The following is a 25,126-nucleotide window of genomic DNA, read 5'->3' on the forward strand; positions in this document are numbered from 1 at the left end:
GCCATATATTTAAATGCAGTGAAGTGTTTGAAAATAATATGTCATGTTACCCCATGTAACAGAGTCCAGACCTCTTATCCCCCCCCCAACTCCTGCAGCAGAGGGAATTATTACTTGCTGCTTGCACTGTGAAGTCCAATACCTTGTGTCTGAAACAGAGCACATCTTCTTGCAACACACTGGATTTTTATTACATCAGTTAACCCTTTCCACTTTCTAGGCTGCTTCAAGAATTTTAACCATGATTGTTTAGACAGTATTTAACCTTTGGCTTCATAAGCTGCTAAAGGTTTCCATATTAAACCTCAGGTTTTAGGATTTTAAGGCATTCCTTCTGCTAAATGATGTAGTAAGGTCCCGTGTTGAACAGCATCCTCCCAAGGGGAGGACCACTGCAATGAGGTCCACAGCCAATACAGACAGGGGACATCAGAGCAGTCCTGGTCAAGTACTCTCTGAATGACACTAATGGTCTTTTTCAGCCCAAGTGACACAATTGAGACACTGGTATATTGTTATCTGAAGTACACTGCTGAGAGGGTTTTGAATGTTTATGAGAAAAACAAAGCAACAAACAAAACTCCAACAGTTACACTTATATCTCCTTCCCCTAGATCTTTTAATTTCCAAAAAACATTGCTGCATACAGAGAGATGTATTAACATCAAGCTGATCAGGTCTTATATCTCCCATCTCTTCTTAGAAGGGACAAGGACTGCTGAGGGGTACAAGAGATTGCCATAAGTCAGAACAGAAATAAGTAGTGAGAACTGTTTGTGAATTCCCTATATGGCATTTCAGCTTTCAGGCTGTGATGTGAGGGATCCAGAGTGGCAGTGCCTGCACTGGCAGCTCCAACACTAATTTCAGCCTTTGCTTGGCCCACTTAGCCCCAGACTGCTCATGTGGCTTCCCAGACTGCAGAGCATCTCCTTGAAGCTTATTTTTGCCTAAGATCAGCTTCTGGAGAGAACCACCTGTGTCAGCTGTGTGCAGCTGGTGTAAAGGTGTTGGCATTGCTGCCAGATTTTCAGGGGGTGCTTTGGAAACCTCTTTTTTCCACATTGGCAGACCCAGCAAGCACTACAGCTGTCCCTTTGCTCATGGCTTGTGTGGGGAAGGAAAGACTGTTCCAAAATCTCTCTAGGCTCTCCATTTTTGAAAGGAGTTTGTTAATACCCATAGTTTTGAAAGGTTTGATTTTTGTGTGGTTTCACCTGCAAAGACCTGAAGGAGATATTTCTTACTTGTAAGTCAGTGCAGAGCCTGTAAACATTTCAATCTCTCTGAGACAACTTGTGTATTTGTGAGCTACTCTCCAGATTAACTGCTGTGTAACACTGCTACAGAGGTCCCCACATCATGTGTATTGGGGAAAAATTGGAACACTTTTTCATAATTGTTTTCTCTGTTGAAAGCAGTAGAAGGGAAGATCTTTTGCTGGTGTTTATAGGTGAGTTTTTTGAGCCATGCTGGAGCCAGGCCAGTCCACACATGCAGAGGGTACAGCCTGGTTTGTGTTGAATATTATCTCTCATTATTTCTATGGTCTTTTGCAGCATAATGACTGCTGACTTGGAGCTTTAATTGCATGCATTTGACAGAAACAAAACTGGAGTGAAGTTTATTACTGTTTTGATACAGTCTCAAAAGGGAAGCTTTTTACTAGCATTTTAATATAGCCCTTTGTAAATACCCAGCAAATGAAAATTCTGTGTCCAGTCCTTCTGCTAATGGAGTCACTGACAAAGGTTCCTTTGGCTTTAGCAAGAGCCAGACTGGGTTCAGCATAAGTGATACACTCAGTGTTACTGATAATGAGTTACTGTGTTTTATATATTGATGCTTTTTGCTGGACAGTGCATTGGCTTTTTATGATTTGGTGATACATACAAATAAATTATCTGAAAAGTCAAGATTTCCATGCCTGTTTTTTGAAGGTGAATTTTAATTGTTGCAATGTAAGTTCTCAATGCAGTTCTCAAAGTCAGTGGTAACCCTGTAGTTTGTGTACTCATTCCCCAACACCTCCACAACACAGCTTGGTCAAGGATATTGCCAACCATCCTAAGCTGCCTGAGCCTTTTTGATAAGATCTTCCAGCGCCCTGATGCTATGGCAGGCAAGGAGAGGATGCTCCCATGTCAGCTTGCAGCTGAAAGGCAGCTTGTTACCAAGGCCAGAAGAGGACCACAGGCTGCATGGGAAGACTCATTTTCTAAATGCCAGCTGGTTAATTTTCTTCTTGTAACATCATGCTCTTCAGGGATAGGCCTAAAGGTTCCCAACACCTATCCTGAAGTGAGAAATTAATAAGAAACAAGTCCATGCTATTATCCTAGAGGTTCCTGATTTATTTCTCGAGGGCAGCTGTTAATACCCTTTTTCTAGTCACATGCTGCCAACTTTTCTGCTTACTTCAAAGTGGCAAAAGGCAGAAATGACAATTAAAATTGCTGCTGCAGGCTTCTCCTGCTCCATTAACTTGTTTCCAGACCAGCAGAATTCAAGAGATGGAGGGAGTGGAACTAGGAGCAGTCTTTGGGGTTGTCTTTTACCAGCGCTAATGCTGAGTGCATTAAAAGGTTATTGTAAAAAAAATCTAGTGTCATCTCACTGTGTCCTTTTCTATCTACTCTGTTTGGGTAGGGATACTCCTCCAAGTGCAATCAGGTGTTTTTGATGTGGTGAGCCTGCCTGCAGAAGGTGTTGGCAGCTGCCCTCTGTTCCTGCTGCAGGAGTGTACTGAACAGTGTCAAAACAACACTTATCCAGGAGGGGGGGGGGTCTGCTGACTTCTGTTGTGCAATAATTTAATACCCATTGCATAAGGGATATTAGGTGGCACTTTTACCCTTAGATCCTGTTGCTGGCCCATTTTCACACAGAGACTCCTTCCACTCTCTTCTCACCCTTGCCACCCAGACATGGCTCCTGGGAAGCCTGCCTACTTGCAATCTATTTGTGTTTCAAAAATTGCTGCAATAGTCCTTCCCTCCATCATTCCCTCTTTCAGCCCTTTGAAGATAAAACATGGTCATTTCCAACTTGGATTAAATAATTTCTTACAGCTGGTTGGCTGCAGGACTCCTGACTTGTAAAGCTGTTCCCCACACTGGCACCAGTATGAATCCAGGTGAGCACCTCAGCCATTTGTAATCGATTGTGAACTCCTTTTTACCTTGTTATGGGTAATTATCAGGAGTTGTACTGGAGGGAGGTATTACCCAGCATGGCTAGCAAGGCAGTTGTTACTTAACCCCATCAATTTTGTGTAACTTTAGAGCTCCTGTCAGGTCTTCCAAACTCACAAAGGTGAGTTCACCTGGGAAAAAAGCATAGAACAAGAATAAGGAAAAATTCCAGCTAGCTCACAGTAGTGATCATAGATATGTGATGGATAAAGAACAGAAAGAAGAGGCAGATCGTATGTGTGTAAGCAGGATGGATGAACTGGAAAAGAGCTTTGGTGAGAGAAGGAAATACAGCAGGTAAGTCTGTAAGTCCCCAGTAAAGCTGTGCAGCAGTAATTAAACTCCAGACCATAAGTTGGGATTGCTTTATTCCTGTTCCCAGCCTTGTTACTGACCTGCTTCATTCACTTGCACATTGGCTTTCTCAGTTTCAGTTTCTTCACCTGCAGAATGTACTTTCTCAGGGATGGGATTTAGCTTATATTTATTTCAAATATTCTGTATTTGTAATTAATTTGTTTTGGCTTTCTGCAGCCTGCCATGTATCTGACTGTGTGCAGGACACAATTGTGACTCAGGAGGCCTTGGAAGGCCAAGGAAAATTCTCAACAGACAAGTCAAGTGCTGCTTTTGATCATGGCCAAACCCATTCCAACCAAAGGCTATGGCTGAAGCCAAGAATAGATGTTCCCCTGCTTAATTTACCCAACAGCCCAAATGTGATAACCATTCTCACTTGCACTGACAAAGATGGGCCCCAGTGAGGAGAATGTGGCTGATTTTCATTTAAAACAGGCCCGGGGTGAAGGTGGTCCCATGCCCATCTCCTTGGAAGTTGTGCAGGGAGACAATACACATATGGATTTCACACTGCCTGCCCCTAAGAACTCCTGTTTTACCTTAGCCCTTTGACTTGTTTTAAAGTTACCCAAACCAGGTTGCTAATGTACTGGAAGGACTCACTCTACAGATCTTCCTCTTGAGATGACTCTGTTCTTGTGAGTTGATGCTCTGCTTTCTTGTTGCAACATGCCATGACTTCCAGTGTGGGAACCATCCCTTCAGAAAAGGCTCCTATTTTGATTGGGCTAGTTGCTACATGCTGGGGTGATGTGCCAATCCAGAGACAAAAATGAATGCCAGAGTTTGAACATGAACATTAAAAAATGAAAACAGAAGTTATAATGACCCCCTGTCCCCATGCATGCAACAATCCAAACCTTTTCATCAAAGATTCACCAGCACACAAGTTTAAAACTTTTATTACCTAAGCAGCAAGGCTGAGATGGGGGAAGAGGGAAGTAAAGCAGTTATGAAACTTACCCTCTGAAAGGGGGCACAAAACCAATTTGCTCAAGAGGCACTGAGCTAAACACTCCTCCTACTTCCCAGACTGGCAGCGTGCTGAGCACAATTGCTGTGGCATTTGACATCTTAGGAGAAGCACAAGGAGGGCCACTGAAGCCATTTTTCAGCATCTCTGTCTTCATTTTTTTTTTTTACTTGTTCTCAGTTAAATTGCTGCCCCCTCTCCCCTTGAGAGAAAGCTGCGTAACATTTTTCTGTTTATCCTCAGCCTAGTGAAAGCCCTTGGGCTGGTTGGAAGAAGTTTGTTGGGCAGAGTGGAATGGTCCTCATTTTTTACTCTCTTTTTTTTTTTTTTTTTTAACCCCAAACAACTGAAAGCACCATTTTTTTCTTTTTGGTGGGCTGCAATGGCAGGGGAGCTTGAGACAAGGTCTTGCAGGCATCTCTTCCATCTTCTCTGCAGTGATTTTGTTCTCTCTCTTTTTTTTTTTTTTTTTTTTTTTTCCAGATTTTTTGTTTGTTTTTTTGTTTGTTTTGGGTTTTTTTTTAGCTCTTCTTGTCTAGGAAGAAAACATGGCTGAATCTCATAAGCTTGCACTTGCTTGAGTCCTCTTAGATACCCAGAGCACTGTTCCACATGTATTGCCTGGTCTCCATTAAAAGGATTCCCATCTGAGAGGTGGATGCTATGGTGGGACAATGGAGAGACAAAGGGGCTTTGCCTCCCACACCTTCATAAATAGCCCATATTACCATTAACAAGGCCTTGAACACCCAGGTGTAAATGCATGAACTCTGCATACAAGAAGTCTCATAAATTTTGTAAGCTCAGCTCATGGCATTTATAGACTGAATCAAACCCAGAGGATTAAACTACTGATTTGATAATTAGCCTGGGATTCAATGCTGCTATTTATTGTGTTAGGCAAATAAACTCTTTACTGTTTAAATGAGCCTTCATGTTCTTTTTCACACCTGGGAGTCAAGTAAAACATTTAGAAGCAGCTTTTCCCCATGGAGGAAAAAATGCATGAAGGGAAACAAGAAAGACATTTGCTGGGATTTCACTAATAATCATTTCAGGTGCATAAATATAGCAGCTTGCCAAACTTTTGGCCACCAGAGCAGCATTTGTGCAATAGCTCAACTTTATTTCAACTTTTCCAGAATAGCTCTTAGGAGACTTGAGAAAAAGATGGTTTGGTATTTAAAGATTTGACCTCCTGACTCGAGAAACTTTTATTCAGAGCTTTCTGCTGCCTGCACAAATCAATGTATTTCTGTCTCTACTTCTGCTCCTCTCAGAAGCTTGTAAGATCTTTGGGGGTCTAAATTCAGTTACTTTTTTGCTGTTGATGATGAGTGATGGATGATAGATGATGGAGCATGAGATTTGTGGGACATCTAGGTGCTACCATAACTCCCCAGTAATGTGAAAAAAAACAAAACAAAACAAAACAAAAAAAACAAACCAAAAGAAAGGAGAAAAAATGGCTTCAGGACAGGGCAGAACAGGGGTGATCTTCTTGCTCTTTGAGGTGTATCCTCACATGTTCCATGTATGTGGCTGGAGTAGACTGGGAGCTTTGTGCTGGTTAGCAGATGTCTCTCAGGCTGGGGGACATTGCTACTGCCTCACAAACCAAGTCCAACATTTCTGAGCAACATGTCTTAGCTGAAGAAAGAAGATAACAAGTTGGGATTGAAATTCCTCCAGGACTTCGATGTCTTGCTTCATGCTGGTGTAGTAGAGACTTACAGCCAGGATCAGCACTGCACAAAACAAGAGCCAAAGGAACACAGGCAGTCCTGATGGTGACCTGTCATCTACTGAGCAGTGATGAGAAGAAAAATAAAGCATTGTTTTAGTGTCATCTTAAACATTTCCAAAAATTCATCCCCTGCTGATGCTTTTGTTCAACATTTCTGGGAACAGCAGGGCACACAGGGCTCTGGTGTGAGAACTTGTGTAGGCATCAGGTAAGTGATAGGGAATCAGACCTCCAAAAGGAGGATGGTGACTATAAATGACATCAAATGGAGCACTTAGAGAGTTTAATTATATACAGTAAGAGCAGGATTACCATACCTAATACATGATCTCAAGTTGCCCTCCAGCAATTAATTTTTATACCTTTAAGCTAAATGTTATGTTAAATACTAGGAGAATATTAAGCTATCTTGTCTAATTATTTAATGCTCACAAATGTTTTATGAAAGAGACAAGATCTAGATTTCTATTCTTTCTCTGGTAACTTAGCTTGTTTGGGAATCCTGCTAATTACAGTAAGAATTGAGATGTGACTCCATTAACTGAGAGACATTTTTAGAAAGCTGTGGCAGGTTTAAAGTCTCCCTAAGTGCTAGGTGTGCTAATTATGTTGGAAAATCCTCAGCACTTGCCTTTAAAATGTAGCTCAAGGATGTTTAAAGTGCCACAGATCAGGCACAGTACACATGTGGAAATCAGTGGGGTACATATAGGTGGCTAACATGCCCCATGTGGACCCATCCATGAGCCTTGGGAGCCAGAGTGATTCAGATGTGGCTGCTGTGTTTGACTGCATGGCCATTGCATAATCAGTATTATTTTATAAAGCACTTTGAATATTAAACATGCAGCAAAAAGCCAAATTCATGCCTGAATGAAAACCTGGACTGTGCAGCTATTTTTCTGCCATATGCACATAATCAATAAGGAGATAAAAATGTGGTGTGTATTATTATGGGTAAAGGGCCAACATTAGCTGTAACATATTTGAATTAGCTTCTACTATGAGCCCTGGAATACACAGCAGTCAATTAAACTGTCATCCAGACGTACAGAGAGGAAGGTAAAAGTCATAAAAGCAAGCAAGAAACACATAATAATGTATCAAAAAGTGCATGGGGAAAAGGTAAAATGTTAATAGGCAGTCATTTTATAGCTAACCAGAAACCAAATCAATGTCCCATAATAGATCTGAATGACTTATTTGCAGACAACAATTTATTCATTTGAATTTATCCCTTTCCATTTACAAATTATCCATGAGCATTTTTCTAAATTTGTTTATTTTGCATTGTTCTATGAATGGTTTATATAAAAGTATTTAGCCAGAGAATTCTATGCCACTTTCTGCTTTTGCAGAAATTTGTGATTTGAAAGTTGATATTTCCCTTGTGTGATCTTCTACACCACAAGATACAGGTCTTGACTGGGTGATCTTTCAAAGTATGGGGTCTGGCTGATGAGCCTACCTGGTAATAGTGAAATTCTCTTTAAAAGCTAAACAGCTTTATGAAGTGCTTAGAACTGTTTTCAATCTTGTAGAAGCTACTTTCCATGTGAAATTTCTTGGTGATCAAAGGAAAATTGGCTTTTCCTTATGTCCTCTGAATCAGGGAGTATGTTCAGTCCAGAAACATTATAAAAATAATGAGGAAGAATAACACCACCCACCACCTGTCTCTTTTTCCACCTCTCCTGCCTATGCTACCGTGTTCCTTGCCCAATAACTGCCTCAGCTAATGCTGCCATTGGCATGAGCATACAACTCCTTTCCCTGGGCAACAGAAGCAGCTGAGGTCTGTGGGGACATTTGCTTCCTTTTAGCCTCCCAATGCTTCCTTTTAGCCTCCCAGTGCCAGGGCTCTGTGTGCGTGTGTACCCACACGTGTGCCTGTGTATCCCTCCCCCCTCACTGCAATGCAAAGAGCAGGGGCTGGTTGTTGGCCAGGGCCTCAAACAGCCTTGCAAACCAAAAGAGAAAAAAAGCAGATTATTTTTATTACTTCTACCCTGCTGCCAGCACATAAATGAATTGTCTTTTCCCCCCCACGTCTAAGTCAGCGGGTAGAAGTATTGTTTTGCTTGGGGTGCTTTCCCTGCATATCTTAGTGAAAAACCTGTGCCTATTCTATTGCCATAAAATATATTAATTATATTTAAATTAAAAATAGCTGCAGGGCTTTCATTTTTCTTCCCACTATTTGTCTTACGAGATGTCTTGTTTAAAATACTGCACCAGGCCTCATCAACACCTTGTGCTTCATATCCTGAGAAGCAAAAGAAACTACTGACGCTATCAAATGCTTTGTGTTCGGAGGATATATCAGCACAGAACATCCCAGCAGCAGCAAAGCAAACTCAGGTTAGTGCCATGGATGGCTCACAGTTGTAATGTGAAGCTCCAACTTACCTACTATGTAGTCACAGCAGGAAATGGCTAGAAAAAAAAAAAAAAAAGAAAATATCCTTACATGCCTGGGAAGGCCTCTTTGCAGCAGATGAATGAAAAAGCAAACACCAGGTGGTGTCTCTGAAATCGCCTGTCACCTTATAGTCTCTGGGCTCCCTCTTGCACCCCTTTTTTCTATAAAGAATTATGCCAGATGATCTCCACCCATTCCCTGCAAGCATGCAGATGTGGGAGCACTTCGGAAAAATGAGAAAAAAATATTGTTTGGGGCATTTCAGAGACAGAGATTGTTGCTGTAACAGGGAGGTCAGGAGTGAGGTCTCAGAAAAGAGACCTCCAATTCCACACTGTATCTGGGAGGGAAAGGAGATAGATGAGCAGGATGAGAGAGAAATGAAAGTGAAGAAGGCAAAGCCCACTGTTAGATTCTATTACCATCTAACAATACCCTGAACTGCCTCCCCTTGGCAGCTGGGATCCAGACACAATCCAGGATGAAAAATCCAGAGAATGGAAAAATTTCTGCAGTGCCAACGACCTTCAGCCAGCCAATCTCTACATTAATAATGTTGGATGGGCAAACAGCAAATCCTCTAAATCACAAGCTGTTTGCAACACAGAATACTAACTATGGGCTGGGATATTTCTCAATATCTTCAGAGAAAAGAGCCAGAGTCTACTCCATTTCTGCAGCTCCCTAGAGCTGGATCGTGGCTGTGCTGAATTCAGAGCTGGTGAGTTATGAACCAGGTCCCCTGAGCTGGACTGACTGCATCATTATCTAATGTGGGAGCATGGACTCTGGCAGGGAGCTGAAAGAAGTGTTACATCTCATCAAAATCCTGCTCTTGAGCAGTCAGATGAGCTTTGAAGAATTTAGGGCTGACTCACTGAGTCTTTCCAGGAGTTCAGTTTTGATGGGAAAGCCCAGGCTGTGTCAACAGCCTCATCAAGAAACAGCTTTTCACTCCTGCTTTAGGAGTCACCAGAAACAAAACACTGCAAAACCAGTGCAAGGTCTGTGTACAAACACAGTAGTGGATGCCAAGCATCGTTTTTAGAAGCCGAGTAGCAGTCCAAACAGGTGGCTGACATAGAAATTTTGCCATTCTGTCAACTGTGTTTTTATTGACTGATGTATCAAACATACAACTTTAGTTTCCTACCAATAAATACAATTTTTCTTTAGTTTGGTCAGCTTGTGAAAGTCAGAATGAAGCAATACTTATTTGGTTATCAATTATATATATTATGTAAAAGTGTAGACTGGGTCCTTTTTCTAGACCTCTGTTAAAGGTTGACCTACCTGCAAACTGTTGTTTTGGCTCATGTAGGAAAGACCAGAGGTTATGTTCTCTGGATCATCATGTTATCTTGGTGCCTTTTTTTGGCAGAAATGGTTACATCCAAGCTGCTTTTAACCCAAGTGGGCCAGCCAGGCTTAGACTTTTGCTATTGTATCCTTGGCATGCATGCTGCTCAGACACAGGAAAGGTTTATATCCTAATTTCCCAGAATGACATAAGCATGTTTAGATTAGTCAGAGGTCTTTTACTAGGATAGACCTGGGACTCAGCCAAACCCCTGTGCGGGCTGACTCAGGAGTTCACCTCAAGAACAGCCCTGAGACTGCTCTAACTTGACACCAGAGCTTTTCTCTTCTCAGGGGAGGCAGGAAAATGGATCAGATAACATTCTGTGGAGCACAGAACAAAAATTATGTGGCTGCTGCTCTGTGCTGAGATCAAAATAATAAATGCATTATCAAAAGAGGAAGCTGATGTGGGCAGACAGGATGAACATTAAGAAGCTAGAAAGGTCATACCAAAAGCCTTACTGGCTTGAGCCTACCATGTTCAATGACTTCTGGCTCACGGAATCGAACCCTTCTCCATTGTTTTCGCTTTTCCCCCACCACTGGGTCCACAGGTGGCCTTTTCCTCAGTATGGAAGGAGGATAGATACTGTCATCTCTCTGAAGGGTTGATCAAAACACAGAAGACATGGCTATTCAAACTGGAGTAATGCATCTGGGTAAAGCTTTGAGCTTTTGTCCCTATGTTACAATGTCCCTCAAAGGACATTGTTTGTATTTGGTTTGACATCTCTAATAAGAGCACTTTAATATTTATAGCAAGATAATACTGATGCTCCTTCATTGTTACAGATCTTCAGTACTCTAAAGATGTCTTCTTAAGAAAAAGCTTGCTCAAATTAACACACAGCAGAGTGTTCAGAAAGGATTTCTCTAAACTACAGTGAAGTTACTGAAGGTGGCTGCGCAACAGCCCTGGGATAGATGGGCATAATATGATATGAAATAAATGATCCATGTCATTGGGAGGGCCTTAGAAATGTTCTGAGCTAAGCAGATCCTTTCTGAATGCAGAGTTGCCATTTTGACAACTGAAAATATTCATCAGCCTTGGGCTTGGACATTGTCCTGCTGGGTATGAGAAGACAATTTGTTTGCACTTTGATATCACAATTATGTTGTTGCTCTGGTTTTTGCTTGGAAGCCACACTCAGTCTTTGCTAATGGAATCACATTGTTGGGGATTCTGACAAGAAACACAGCTGCAATAATGACAAAATGTCCCTCTTCTGCATAGGAGTGGTCCCATTGTCAACTCCTCAATGTGAATCCAAAGCATCTTGGTTCAGAGACACCCACTGAAAACAAAGAGCACATGGAAATTTTTCTGCTTTTCAAAGACCTAAATGGGTGGCAGAGACCCTTGACATTTTATTTTCACTTTAACACTGAAGTCATCTTCTCTATCCTTTCTCCCCCTTCTCTCCATTCCTCTGCTAAGTAAAAGGATGATCATTTCTTGGATGGTCAGTTTCTCCTTCTTGTCCCTGTCCCTTCTCCTTTTTTCCCCTCACCCGGGGTTTCCCCACACAGAGATTTCACACTTCCTCCATGGTTTTCTTCCTGCTTTAACTTTTCTGTTCCTCTACGCCTGCTACTTTTTTTCCATTTTTAAACTCAAATACCCTTTATCTACAGCTTTTAACTTTGGATGCTTTCCTCACACTCACCATTTCACATACCCACTCCCTGGGTTGCAGGGGCAGGATGAATTCCCATTAATTATAGTCTGGGGATGTCTGACCCCAAAGTATAGCGAATAAGTAGATTTCCCTGTGCTTCATACTCTGGCTAAGCTCAGAAAGTCACATAACATAGCCAGCAGGAACTTTCATGGAGTGAGGAACATTTTCAGCTTTGATACACTCTCCTGTGGGATTTACAAACCAGATCTTGTCTTAATTTACCATTGATAAGAATGTATTCTCTGAGCCTGGGGATACAGGCATCCACACCAGCTCTCTCTCACAACCAGGCACAGTGTGTTTTGGAGCTCTGAGTTTTTTATACAGCAGTTCAGAAGCTGGAATACCCATCCAGGGTATAGGAAACCTGGATTCAATTTCTTCTTGAGTCCAAAGGGGCCTGTGGGGATGAACCCACATCTCTTATGTGAATGCCCTCATCATCAGAGCTATGGTACACACATGGGAGCAGGGAATCTCAGTCTCTGTCACTGAAGTCATCTTGTTTGGCCTCAAATAATTAAATATTCATTGAGCTAAGGAAAGAAAGAACGACTTTACAGACTGGTGTTTGGGTGCTCCCTTGAGGGTGGGAGAAGTCTGCCCCTATTCTTGCTCCAATTAATACTTAATGGGATATGCTTAAATATTCATTGGAGTAGTCACTGGGAACAGGGGCTCTCATCTACCAGGTGAGTACCCTAATCACTCTGTTATAGCCATACACACACTTTGTGGCATAATGAATATTTAATTATTCTGTGTAAAATGAAACAACTTTAGGGAGACACAGAAGAAGATGTCCAGCTCAGACTAGCAGTGGTTATAGCTTTAGCTGGGAGGGCTCCTCATGTGGCACAGCTAAGGAAACTGAACCTTATATTGGCAGAGATTTATAACTCTGAGTGCAGCTCTTGTACATATAAGCTGTTGCAAAGAACTAACAGTTATATCACATCAGAAGAGAAAAGCATTAGACAAGTAGCTGGCTGAGTAGTGCCTGGGCAGGGAAGACCTAAAAAATTAAGTGGGATTTACAATATTTACTAGGTTTTAACAAATTATGACAATCAAAGATACACAGTGTCAAAAAAAAAACAAACAAAACAAAACAAAAAAAAGAGGAAGATGCGTTTTCCCCCACAGACAGAAACCCAGTGCTAACATACTGTGAACAGAGCTGGAAACCTACCAAAGTCTTAGCTGGGGAATTACATGCCCTTAAAAACAACACATTTGTGAAAAAATCCAAACTTTGGACACAAGGACTCTATTGCCCCTCAAGAAATTACTTACCATCAGCTCCTCTGCACTAGGATCAGAAGGTGGGGCTGGACATACTTGGGACATGTATTCTGTATGCCAACATGAAGCTTTAGTTGGAAAACCACTTGCTTAAGAAAACGGGAAGGAGCATGGGGAAAGTGTCTGGAGATCCCTCTCCTGCCAGGACAGAACAGGCAGTGGCACTGAGCAGATGGGAGCAGCAGCAAATGGCAGAGGACTGGAAAGAAGAGTTCCTGCCCTTCATACCAGTGTTGGCTTGGGAAGGATGACGTTAGCTGAAATGTACTTGGTAGCCAAAAATAGTACATGGTGATAATGGGGATTGTGGAGCTGGAAAGCAACTGGGAAGGGACTGAATGGAGCAAATCACAAACACCTACATGTTTATATATATGTGAGAGTGAAGCCAAGGCTGTTCTTTTTATTAAGATTGCTGTGTGCCTGTGATCATGTCGATCTCCCTTCCAGAAGCCATTCCCAATCTCAAGAATCTTTCAAGTAGGATTGCTTTTAAACCTTCTTCCATTCAAAATATGTGGATAATGGCAGCAGGAAATAATATAGATGTCGTGGGATCATATATATCTCCCTCCAGTACAGTAATGGCCTTGCTTTATATGTTTTACAAATTAGATCCATTATTATAGTAATAAAGTGGGATTTTAACGTTAGACATTTCTACAGATATTATAATAAGCTTACTGATAGGAAGAGAGGTGATTTACTGTTCAAGAGGCTTTAACAGCCTCTTGTCAAATGCTGAAGGCTGGTCATCATCAAATATACAATTTCCAGTCCGAAATACCTGCTGTGACTGCTGAAATATGGTGGTTTACTGTCTTTACAAGCACAAGCTTGAGGTTTTTTTGGTTGTTCTTTTCTTGGAGCTATTTATTTGCTGTGACATGTCTAAAACACTCCAGGTTTGTGTTATTTTCCAGGTGGTTGGGTGGATTCTCCTATGGCATGCTCAGACTGGGCCCATTTTGCACCTACCCTGTGGAGTAAGGTTTGCAAGATGCTTACACCAGCACTAGGATCTGGAGGGCACAGCAGCTCTGTGGGCTTCACTATTTTAATCTTCCTTTCAGGGATTTAGGGAGTGGGAAGGTTTGGGATGCTTCTCCAGAACAAATTGGGCCAGCCCAGAAGGGGAGACATCCACAGCTGATGTGGGGTCAGCTGGGGCTTCATCGCTCTCCCACTGCTCAGTCTGCAGGGCTTGCCAGGGCTGCCATCCTCAAGCTCTTCCCTTTCCAGAGGTGAAAGCTTTGTCAGCATGGAGAAGAACACATTTTTCCAGGCTGTCACTCTTTACTGAATGCACCATATCTAAAAGCCACCCGGAGAGAGTTACCTTACCTTTTTTTTCTTGTACATTGGGGTGATGGAAGGTTTTTCCTCATGCTGCAACCAGCTCACAGCTGCAGGGCTTGTTCTGAAACGCTCTCAAAAATCCCCTCTCTGGTGTGTCCTGCAAGTGTTTTACAGAAGTTATTTTGGGATATCTAACATGAGCTTTTAATGGGGAAAACCCACTATTCAAAACTTTTCTTTTAGTAGATCCTAGACAGAAAGGTGACAAAGCATTTCAAGCTGGGGTCCCAAGGTTTTCCCCTGGATTCTCCTGGCTCCCATAGTGATGATCTCTTGCTGCTCATTCATATAGGAAGGATTTCACCTGTCTACTTTGGCCAGCAAACTGGTGGAGCTGGGAAGAGGGAAATTAAACTCTAGTTTTCATCTAGCTTTCACTTTCTTTGTGTGAGTTTCCTTGTTTACTTTTACAAGTGTCATCCAGCAAGACACATAAAGAGGTCTTCTGCAGCCTCTGATTCCTGCAGAGAGCAGCAGTGAGCGTAAGCCTTTAGACCTGAATGAAAACCCTTGTTTCTGTTTTTTTCATTGAGTCTGGTTATATTGAAAAAAAGGTGTCACATTTTTTAAACAAATCATCAGAAATCTCTCAGTATTTTATTTAAAATCCCTGAAGAAAAGTTGTTGCTGTCAAGAAATGGACATAATGGAGACAACATTTATTATTTTTTTATGCCAGAAACCATTCCTTTTGAGTTTTAGATTCCCCTGAAATATGAAGAGTTTTTCTGTTCATTTCACTGGAAATAACTATGCACCTTATGATCATTTCATATTGCCATTCTCCCTTCTATCCTGAAATGTGGTGATTGTATTCATACTAAGGGTTGTAAATGCTTCAATAATTAGTAGTTACCTGGGCACTAAAGTTCCAGTGGATTAAGATATCAGTAGTTCAAATCTCAAAAAAGGGAGAGATCCATCCTTAATAAGTGTTTTTGATTGCAGTTTAACAACCTAAAATTGGATATGCATTAGGAATAAAACACAGTTTAGTGCCTGAAGTGAAGGATTCCAGGAAAATAACTTCACTAGCCTCTGAAATCACTGGTAAAAAAATAATAGTTGTAATAGTTGGATAATTTCTGCTTTGGAAGATGGAAGAATTTCCTTTAACATTGCCCTTCTTTACAAAGCCATTTTTCATTTAAGCTTTGATCTCATTTCATGCAACATATGTCAGAAGCAAAGCTGGACAAAGAACTCATAAATGAATTATTTAGCTGATGCGTGTCACCTCTATTTCTTTCAGCTAATTGTTCACAAATAGATAGTGACTTTTGTGAACATATTCATTATTCAGATTTATTCAGTGGATAATTGCTGGGAATAATTCTTTGTCTGTAGATTGCTTGGAAGCATTTCACTGTGAACATTTAATAGTAAAAATCTATCCAGGCTTTCAATACAAGACAAACTGAAAATATCTGTAAGTACTGATGTGGTAGTTAAGCACAAATAATGTACTGAAATCTTAATGAGCACCACCAGTATTTTCAGGAAAAACTCCACTACTTCCAGTGATACATATGAGGGAAAGCAAAGAAATTTCAATTCCCTTAGCACTGACTTTGAATGGCCCACATTGCATATACAAATAAGTTTTGCAAGAAAAGGGTTGCTTGAGTGTTTGCTCAGCAGAAAAACAAAGCAAACATGAACAAAACATGATTGACTCCCAGTGAATAAACAGTCCACACAAAGGAACAAACAGCACAGCCAGTATTTTCCTACAATACCCCAATGGAAGATGTCTAGGAAATAAACATAACATGATAAAACAATTTTATGCTCAGAAGATAGCTGTGTAACCATATGAATTCTTTTTCCATTTCCTTCTGCAGGAATAAGTATTTTAGACAAGCAAAGTACTTTGTAAATTATGCCTTTGTGGGGATTTGTCTGGCCTGGTTCAATTATTTTGAAACCTAGCAATTTTCTCATATCATTGAATCTGGTTTTATTGCAAATAGGGTCATAGAAATAGTCACTCATTGTGATAATGGACTTAGTTTATCTTAACTATTAACACTTCCAGTGGTTTACACACACGTATAAATTCAATATTTATAGATATGCACAGTGCATATATATTAATAATGAAGTAACTTTATCTCCAACAATCTGAAAACAAAATCACGTAATACCATACAGTGTGGGGTGCAGTGGTAACTGGAAGCAGCATATCAGGATAACAGAACAGAAAAGGAATAAATAAATCAGAAGGGAGTCTTCCATATCTTCTTCAACTTCCAGAGTGTCAATTGAGCCTTTGTTCAATATTCCACCTTTCGTGCTTCTGTATGCTCTTGATTAATAATGTAGAGGCACGCCTTTTGGCAGCAAGGTAAGCTTTGTGTTTGCCAAGAGTGATTTTCCACCAGTGAGGGAACACATCAGGAAATAAAAAGGCAAATTGCTCCGTAGACAATAATTAGCTGTGTGCTTTCTTCCATTTTCTGCCTCTTGGGAAACAGATTTACTGAAGAAAAGTTTGGGACTCCCACGAGGTGTCATACAGCACCATCTCTGCTCCTCAGTCATCCAGGGAGGAAAGCACTAAGTCCCAACCTCAAAGATCATCCCTTTGGATTGTGAATTTCCATGTGTATTCCATGACCAGAGGGTTTGAAGTTAATCTCTCATCTGATGGTCTCTCCAAAATGGGGTGTTTTTGTTGAGTTGGGGAAAACAAAGCTTAATAACAAAGCACACTGGAGACAGAGCAATGAATGGGAAGATGTTCTGGTAGTGCTTAGCTTAGTGTAGCCAGCTAGGTCCAAAGCAATCAGTTTTCTTTTCTATATATTTGTTAATACCTGTGGTGCCCAGAGACCTATGTCCTCAGGTATGTTGGCACTGTGACCAGTGCAAAGCTCAGCATCTACAGCCCCTGTCGTGATCCGTGGTGGACCCACAAGGTTATTCTCCCAGCGGGACCTTCTCTTCGGCCTTTATAGATTACTGCACTGCACTGGAAGTTTTCAGGATCACACAGACCTATCAGCTCCATTCTGAAGCAGGTAGGCAGACCTGGAGCCATCCATTCAGGAACTGCAGGCCCGGATTGCTGCTGTTTGCAAAAATTTCACCTGCAGCCTTCTGACCCAGCACAACAGAATTCATTGCCAAAGGAAAAGCCCTGACTTAATTTGTGGATATAGAGCAGCTACTTCTGAGGGATGATCATCTTCCTGAAGCTGTGGCACCAGTTTCAAATCCACAGTGTGAAGAGGTTTGTACTGGTTTAGAAATTAGTTCTTTGTTTCTAAGGCAAAGACCTAAGCACTGAGCAGAATGCGTGGCAGGATTCTGCATTGTGGTAAGAATATCCCCACTGCAGGACTGAGTGATTTCTGCTGTACTGAGACTTCCTGGAGATGATTTAACTCTGTTGAAGAACCTGGTCTCAATTCATCCCTGGCACAAATCCATTGCCTTATAAAAGCCATGGATCCATCTCCATTTCTTAAAATTGCCTCTCTTATTCATGCATCTTTCCAAGTAAATGTTACAAATAACCACAGAGTACTTGTGGTAATATATAGTAAACACAGAGAGAATTTCTGGGCTGCTGAAATGAACTTTCTAAATAATTACAGAATGATTCCACATCCATTTCATAATTAGACTCCTGAGATTACAGCCAAGCTATCATTATTGATTCAGCATGCATTTTTATTTTGGAAATGTCCCATAAGCCATAAGGTTTATTCCACCTGAGATTTTCTAATTCATTTTGTTCATCCTGCCACTGGGATCTAAAATGTAAAATATGTATTGATTGAATAAGAGTTACCAAGTAACCAAATGCTAATATCTGCTGTTGGCTCACTCTTGCCTGTTGATGTGGGATGTAGGAGATGAACAGGGCTGGAGTAAGTGAGGTCATTCTGAGTCAGCTTTTATCACTCACTCATTGTATTTTAGGAACAAAAAATAGTGGAACTGGAGTCTTTGCTTAAAGCATCCAGGCTGCTGCTAATGGCAGAGCTGCCACCAACCATGAGATGAATGGGAAGGATGAATCTATTGTCAGCAAGAGGATGTCTGACCTAGCACAAAGCAGAAAGTGAGGCAAAAAAAGCATGAAATAAAAAAATCTCAGAAAGAGCCAAAACAGAATTATCTTCAGGAACTACATTTTAGCAGTAATCACTTTGTGCTCTCTGTTGTGTTGGCTGGGGCTTTCTGTAATGATTCCTCATTTCCCCAGGTGAGTTTTGACCTGAGGAGAATTCAGGCTGGGATGACTGCAGGGCAAAGCCCAAAAAAGGGATTAGGAGTCTTGTCTAAATCCCATATATCAAAAGGCTCTTGTTGACTTCTGTGAGCCACTACTCCATCCTTAATGGATTATAGAAACCTGGTAGCTACTAATGCCAAACTGGTTCTGAGAAGGGTAGCAAGGGGGAACTATGGGAATGGGAAGGGAAGATGCTAAAGGAATCATAAAGTACCTAGATGCAGGCATTGCTGCATAAGATGATTTGAAGGCATTGATGTAAATACTAACGAGCTCTGTTTGCAGTGTCACCTTGGAAGGGGATTGGATTAGATTAATGACATGAAAGAAGAACAGAAAAATAGAGAAGAGCATATTGAAGTGTGAGAAAAACCCAAATGAGTCAAATATGCATGAATTAAAAAGAGGTTGGACAGCGATACTGGATGATGAACAATATAAAAAGCAAGCCTCAAACCCTGCTGTCATTGTCAGCCACTTTCTATTAATGTTAAGTCTGTTAATCCTGATATTTGTTCTGGATTTAATTTCTTGTAATTAGTAGGTAAGTCTCTTTCCTCCACCTCTCCAAGCCCTGGAGGTTTGTGTTTTCAAAGTAAAACAAGTAGGTTTAACAAAGAGTAATCAGTACAATTTCCCAAACTGGCCAGCTGCTTCTGGAGCTTACATTCAATTGCATCTCAATTTACACTGAGATGAGGAAATAAAGAAGGGAAAATTCAGGCAGCACATCAAACAAAGCTTGTGGATATCAGGATATACAGATAAGTCATGTTGAAAGCCAATTATGCTTTGCACAGGCAAGCTGAAGATTTAAGTTATGTTTTTGTTTCAAATCAAAGCATCCTTTGGCATGGCTGCAGGAGTGCTGGAGGGACCTGCTCACTCCAGGGCAATTTGTGTCTTACAGGGGTGCAGTGGGGAAAAGGATGAGCTTTTGCTGGAAGGTGGTTAACTGAGGTCCAGCTCTGATCCCTGGCAAATTTGGATCAGATCCTTAAAATGCAATGCCCATAGGATAAAGCTGGTTACTAGCTGCCTGGTAACAGTCACAGCCCCCTCTCTTTTGTCCTCTTATCTCTCCTTCATTTTTATTGGAAATTTGTTTCAGGACTAGGAAACCTCTCATCTTAAATTAATATGTTGGTTAGAATAATCTCTCTTTCAACAAATGTGCTGTTTCTGATGTTGAGTGTTTTCATCAGCATGTTTTTCATCATCAGAAATGTATGAACCTTTCAATCAGTATCCTCAATAAAACAATGAAAATTACATTGCCTTTTCTTTTAAAGCTAGAAAAATGCAGAGACAAGGAATAAACTTCACAGGGCATCTATGGTGAATTAATAACCTCTGAAGGGAGCAGAATTGACACTGGGCTTTTGGTCTATTGTACGATTCTGGCTACTTATCTCCTTCCTGACAGAGGGAAAACTTCTGGGTACAGAGAGCTGGTTCAGTGTCCTGCATCCTCTCATCCATGCATTATACCCGCTCTAGGAAGCATTTATGGGAGAAGTATTAAGACTGGTGTTCTCTTATGCTCTCTGTTTAGTATTAGCAGTGTCAGCATTTCTCTGTGTATTGGAGAGCTGGGAAAAATCAGATCCCTTTTTGGACCATAATGGACCAGAAGCCTCTTTCCATCTCCAAAGTGAGAACTATGGAAAGGTGACACCACCACCCGTCCTTCCCAAAAGAATACCTCTCCTGCTTCTATGACTAACTTGAGGCTGTATAAATGAAACACATTTGCCTGACACTTCTGGTTCTGGCAAAATTTATCACTTGCTGATATTCCAGAGTTGGGAAATAATTTTAACTTCTTTGAAGGGATGTATCTCATAGTCCAAAGTTATTAAACAAAACATGGTATAGGACTTTTTTACAGAAAAGTTGCCTTCTGTTTGACTAACATATTTTCTTCTGTTGTGCAATATTTCCAAAAGAAAATAAAAGGACATTTTTTGTTCCCCAGTGGGATGCCACTGGCTTCAGTGAAGAGTTCTGCATGTGGAACCCAGACAAGATTTCACCTCTGCTATGCACATCTATGGTACAGATGGATCTCCATTAAGTGAGCAAAAACTTAAGTTTCTTAGGGCACTTTGGGCCAAGCTGCCTCTCTACAAGAAGTTTCTTGTCTTACTAGAGCAATAATTTATATTTTCCTCTGGTTAAAGTAACATTGCTGTGGGGGGCACTAGCTGACTGTGAGGTTGGCACTGCTCTCTTGAGCTATTGCTCTTCTGTCTTCTGCCAAAAGGCCAAGTAATTTCTTTCATCATTTTGCCACTGCCTTTTCTGCTATTCACAACAGGTGAATTTTCAGCATTTCAGCACTCTCAATTCACTCACACACATCTTAATCTTCTGACTAATATATTCCACCCACAGTACATGAGTAAAAAAGGATCTATCTGCTTCATACTTCCCTCTCTTTGAATTAATTTTCCTCACATCCACCTATCTCTGCACAATGACACCTGGCTCATGTTTCAAAGCCCAGTGACCACTCCCCACCTGCTCCTCCAGCCTGGGTTACTTCAGACTGTGCTGGGTGTCTTGACTTGGCATTTGTTATGGTGGCAGCAACCACAGACCTGGCTGCAGATTGCTACCAGAGAGTGATGGGTCAGCCAGGTGTTGAGTGCCTCTCCTGTTTCAGATGGGTGGGTATATTGAGAAAGAAATGCTTTCTTGAAGGCTGCAAATTTTCCTGGAGTGCAAAACATGACCCTTGGCTAATGCATGCACAAAAAGCACATCTGAGATGAGGAGAGGATTTCCTCAGACTAACTCACAGGAAGGTGAATCCTAGAGCCACCAGTCCATCATGTCTTGCAGGAAAATCTGGTGTGAAGTGGCATCAGTGTTGGATAAGGAGACCAAGTGCCAGGCTAATCAAAGCTGGTGGGATTGGGTGGCCATGATACACTATCAGCTCCATGCTCCCCACTGCTATTTCAGAAAGAAAGCCCCCAGCCCTTTGCAGTTACCAGAGATCAAACACCCAGGAGGCAGCAAAGTGGCAAAGCATCCTGTTTTCTGCTGATGTGCAACATAAATAAGCAATATAGAGGAGGCAGGAAAGGGAAATTTGGAGAATTTGGAGCAGGTAGCACTGGTGGCTGTCACCTTTGCTTGTCAATTCAGAGCTGTGCTTTGGGGCAGCAGGTAGTGGTGGAAATGGACATTGCCCTGCAGAGGAGAAGCTAGCACTCAGGGTACCAAGTGCCCTCAGTCCTTTGAACAACCTGCTTACACAGGAATCTTTTACAAAACCGAGACTGGAGATGTCTTGGGGATGAATCCCCCTGAATTTTGAGCCCCCCCTCAGGCTCTTCCTGAGTAGCTCTGGCCCTAGGCATGTGCAATGAAACTCCTCCTGTCTGAGATCTTTGCTTTATTTGCTCCCTGAAAAAGGAAAGTAGCTGCTCCAGGACGCATATATAGACCTTGTAAATTTTTCAAAACCTTTTATTGCCAAACATTCCTGTCTGAATAATGACCCATTCAATCTAGGTGTTTTATATGAGAAAAATGGAGGTTAATTCCTGAGCTTGGGAATGTCATTAGGAAGGGGACATAGAGCTTAAGAGGAACACACAAGTTTAAGAAGGTCAGACTTCCTTTTGGAAGGTGGAATAGGTTGTTTGGGACCTGAAATGTTGTCCATTTAATTTTCAACATAAATGGCAAAAACAGGCTCTAAAGCAACAGGCTGGCATACTGTTTTAATTTTGATTGTACTATAAAAATACTCTGATGAGAGATTTTGTTGCAGCTCATAATAATGGTTATTATTGATCCTAGATAATATGCTCATTTTTGTAACTCTTGTTGTAAGTCCATGGCTGTAAAAAACCTACAGATACTGGTAAAGGGACTGTTCCTTCCCTGGAGACTGTATAAACTAAAGAAGTAATGCTGTTTTACACCAGACTAAGGATTTGGCCCACAATTTCCAGAGAAGCTGAATATAGAATATAAGGGAAAAGAAGCCAAGAAGCCACAGTGTTTTTACAGAAGCAGGATAATCAGTTTTATGACAGAGGCTCTCTCCACACTGGCCTATGCAGGCAAGAACACAAAACCTTTTTTAGACATACCTGTTGGTCATGAAGAAAAACGTTGACAGCATCTCATACTGACATGTCTAGCTTGGGAGGCCTGCTCAGAAAAATCCTTCATTAGAGCAGCAGTTGTCTCCTTCACCTGAGCAAATTCCTTTAAAGCTGTCAAAGATGCTGTAATCAGACTAGGTCATCAAAACCAGTCCTCCTGAGGACTGGAAATAAGATCCAGAGATGAGCATTCAGCTACATGGGCAAGGTCTAAAACACTAAAGTTTCCATTGAAATTAAATGAAGGGACTGTAATTGCTGTGAAATAAAAGCAAAGCAATCACTGGGAGAGCCCGAAAGCTTTCAAACTACCTCCTGAAATGATGCTGGCTGTAAAGCAGGGATCTATGTACTGCATAACAGAATCTGATAGCAGAGCAAAGCTTTTACTGAGAAACAACTTAGGTAACTGCTGGAGCATTTCCCTGTATGGCTCCTGGAGCTAAGGCAAATTTTAATTGAGATTTTTCTACACAGTTGAGTAGTTTTATTACCCAGTTAAATAAAAGAGGTTAATAAAGTAGTATAAATGGATTCTTTGTCTTCTGGATTTCAAAACATGAAGCTGTGGTCAATATGTTTGATAATTTGTAAATAGAGTGGAACAAAGCACTGCAGGGATGGTGACCAGTGAGAAGGGGTTGCTGTGCATTTGCACCCTCTCTTACTTGGGCTTGCATCTGCAGTTTTGCATTTTCCATAAATCATTTGTCAGCAAAGAAGAGAAAATGGACTGTTCGTCTCCAAAGTGATGTTTACTGCTGTTACTGGAGTTACAGCTGGGATAAATTTGACCTGGATTTGCCTAAACTCAGTCTTGGATAAAATTAAAGGGTGTCCATGAATTTGATTTTAGCTTCATTTACAGCACACTGTTTGCAGTGTCTCTGATTTTATGGGATTGATCTCTGCTTGAGGAGTAGAGGTACAGCAAATAGATTCCAATGTGTCCTTAATGCTTCTCTGGTGCTTTGGCATTACACCAGCTCTTTCCTATTGCTCAAATTTAATTAAACAATTAATAAAATTTAATTAAAAAAGAAATCACAGTGCATGGTGTGAATGTTTGCATAACTAGAGAAAAAAAAACAACAACACCCTCTGTCCTGGGCAGGAATAGCTACGGGGAACCCCTTACAGCTGGCCAGGAGGAATGGACAGTGCTCCAACTGCTGTGGGAAAATAAATGTAATATTTTCCACTGAGCTTTGGAGGAGAGGTTGCTGAAGCACAGGAGAGGTGGAGGTATGTGGTGGAGGCATGATGGTCTCTAAAACAGTTTGGGAAATGCTGTAGCAGTAAAGCATGGGGACAGAAAAGAGCAGGCAGCAATCGCAGGAGGGTATCATTAGAAATAATGAGGAATCCATTTGCAGTTTCTGATTTCTGTGTTCATCAAAGTCTCCAAGAGTGTTTCACCTAATTGGCTCTGTGCTGCTTTTCCCAACTGTAAGAAGGGGAAACTGAGGCAACAGGTTGCAAAGTGACTCACCCAAGGTCATTGAGCAAGCCACCAGCAGAACTGAGTGCTGGGATCAAGTAACTGCTCATCGTTCCCCCTCCCAAAAAATCCCCAGCTGGGGGATCAGCACAGCTGATCACTCTGAGGTGCATCAAACAAAATCTTCTTCAGGCTGCATAGCTCACAGCTATCCCAGGAGAGCACGCCAAGGATAACCAGAGCACAAAAACTGCAGGAAATGCTGCTATAAATTCTGTAGCACTGAAGGGCAGCCCCGTGAAAGTTTTGTAGTGAGGCAAAGCAGAGCATGGAGCAGGTAGCATAGAGAAATATTGCAGTGTATGAAAAGCTGCGTACTTGCCTGAACCCTCTCGAAGAGCAGCACCCACCAAAGGCACTGTGCTGGAGTGAGCTGCAGGGCTTCCTCAGCTGTTTATCCTGGAGAAGGATATTTAACAGCCCAGTTAACTGGCTGAAGCTCAGCTGAGAAACCACAGTGCCAAAAGCACAGGAGACGGAGCCAGTGCAATAAACACGAGGCTGCCTTGATTTTTTTTTTCCTGTGTCTAATTATATATATGTTCTGAGTTCCTGGGGCTCAATCATAACCTTAAAGTTGCTTTTCCTTCCTCAGAGGCCTTGTCCCTGAGTTAAGCAACCAAGAACAAAACAAGTGTCTTTACTCCGCAGGTCCTGTGCCACATTATTCCCTTATCAAATCTGGCAGCTTCCAGCCTCCCCAACACTATAATTAGAGCATCTTGCAGCCATCAAAATAGCCCTGACCCTCGCCACAGTGCTGACCTGCCTGCTTTGCAGCTCTCATCTGTCACGCTCGACAGCTCCTCACCCACTCAAAGCCAGCACATGGAGGGGATGGGGGT

General features: G+C 41.6%; 1 protein-coding gene across 9 annotated transcripts; it reads right to left on the bottom strand.

The window, feature by feature from the left end:
* Nucleotides 1-4,452: 4,452 nt before the first annotated feature.
* Nucleotides 4,453-24,923, bottom strand: LOC139796902 (nutritionally-regulated adipose and cardiac-enriched protein-like). Of its 9 annotated transcripts, none has more exons than XR_011726200.1 (8): nucleotides 24,604-24,923; nucleotides 22,766-22,944; nucleotides 15,264-15,364; nucleotides 14,393-14,504; nucleotides 10,535-10,658; nucleotides 8,821-9,036; nucleotides 8,684-8,710; nucleotides 6,150-6,332 (listed from the first exon to the last, which is right to left on the bottom strand). XR_011726200.1 is itself a non-coding variant. In XM_071745419.1 (4 exons), the coding sequence occupies exons 1-4, from the start codon at nucleotides 14,408-14,410 to the stop codon at nucleotides 6,130-6,132; spliced, it is 372 nt and encodes a 123-aa protein (XP_071601520.1). In that variant the 5' UTR covers nucleotides 14,411-14,507; the 3' UTR covers nucleotides 4,453-6,129. The 9 variants fall into 9 exon arrangements, 3 of the variants coding, with proteins under 3 accessions (XP_071601520.1, XP_071601519.1, XP_071601518.1); XR_011726197.1 differs by having other exon boundaries at nucleotides 6,150-6,329; nucleotides 24,604-24,922; XR_011726201.1 differs by lacking the exon at nucleotides 8,821-9,036 and having other exon boundaries at nucleotides 10,509-10,658; nucleotides 24,604-24,918.
* Nucleotides 24,924-25,126: the final 203 nt, after the last annotated feature.

This window comes from Heliangelus exortis, chromosome 5 (assembly GCF_036169615.1).
Source record: "Heliangelus exortis chromosome 5, bHelExo1.hap1, whole genome shotgun sequence".
Lineage (NCBI taxonomy): Eukaryota > Metazoa > Chordata > Aves > Apodiformes > Trochilidae > Heliangelus > Heliangelus exortis.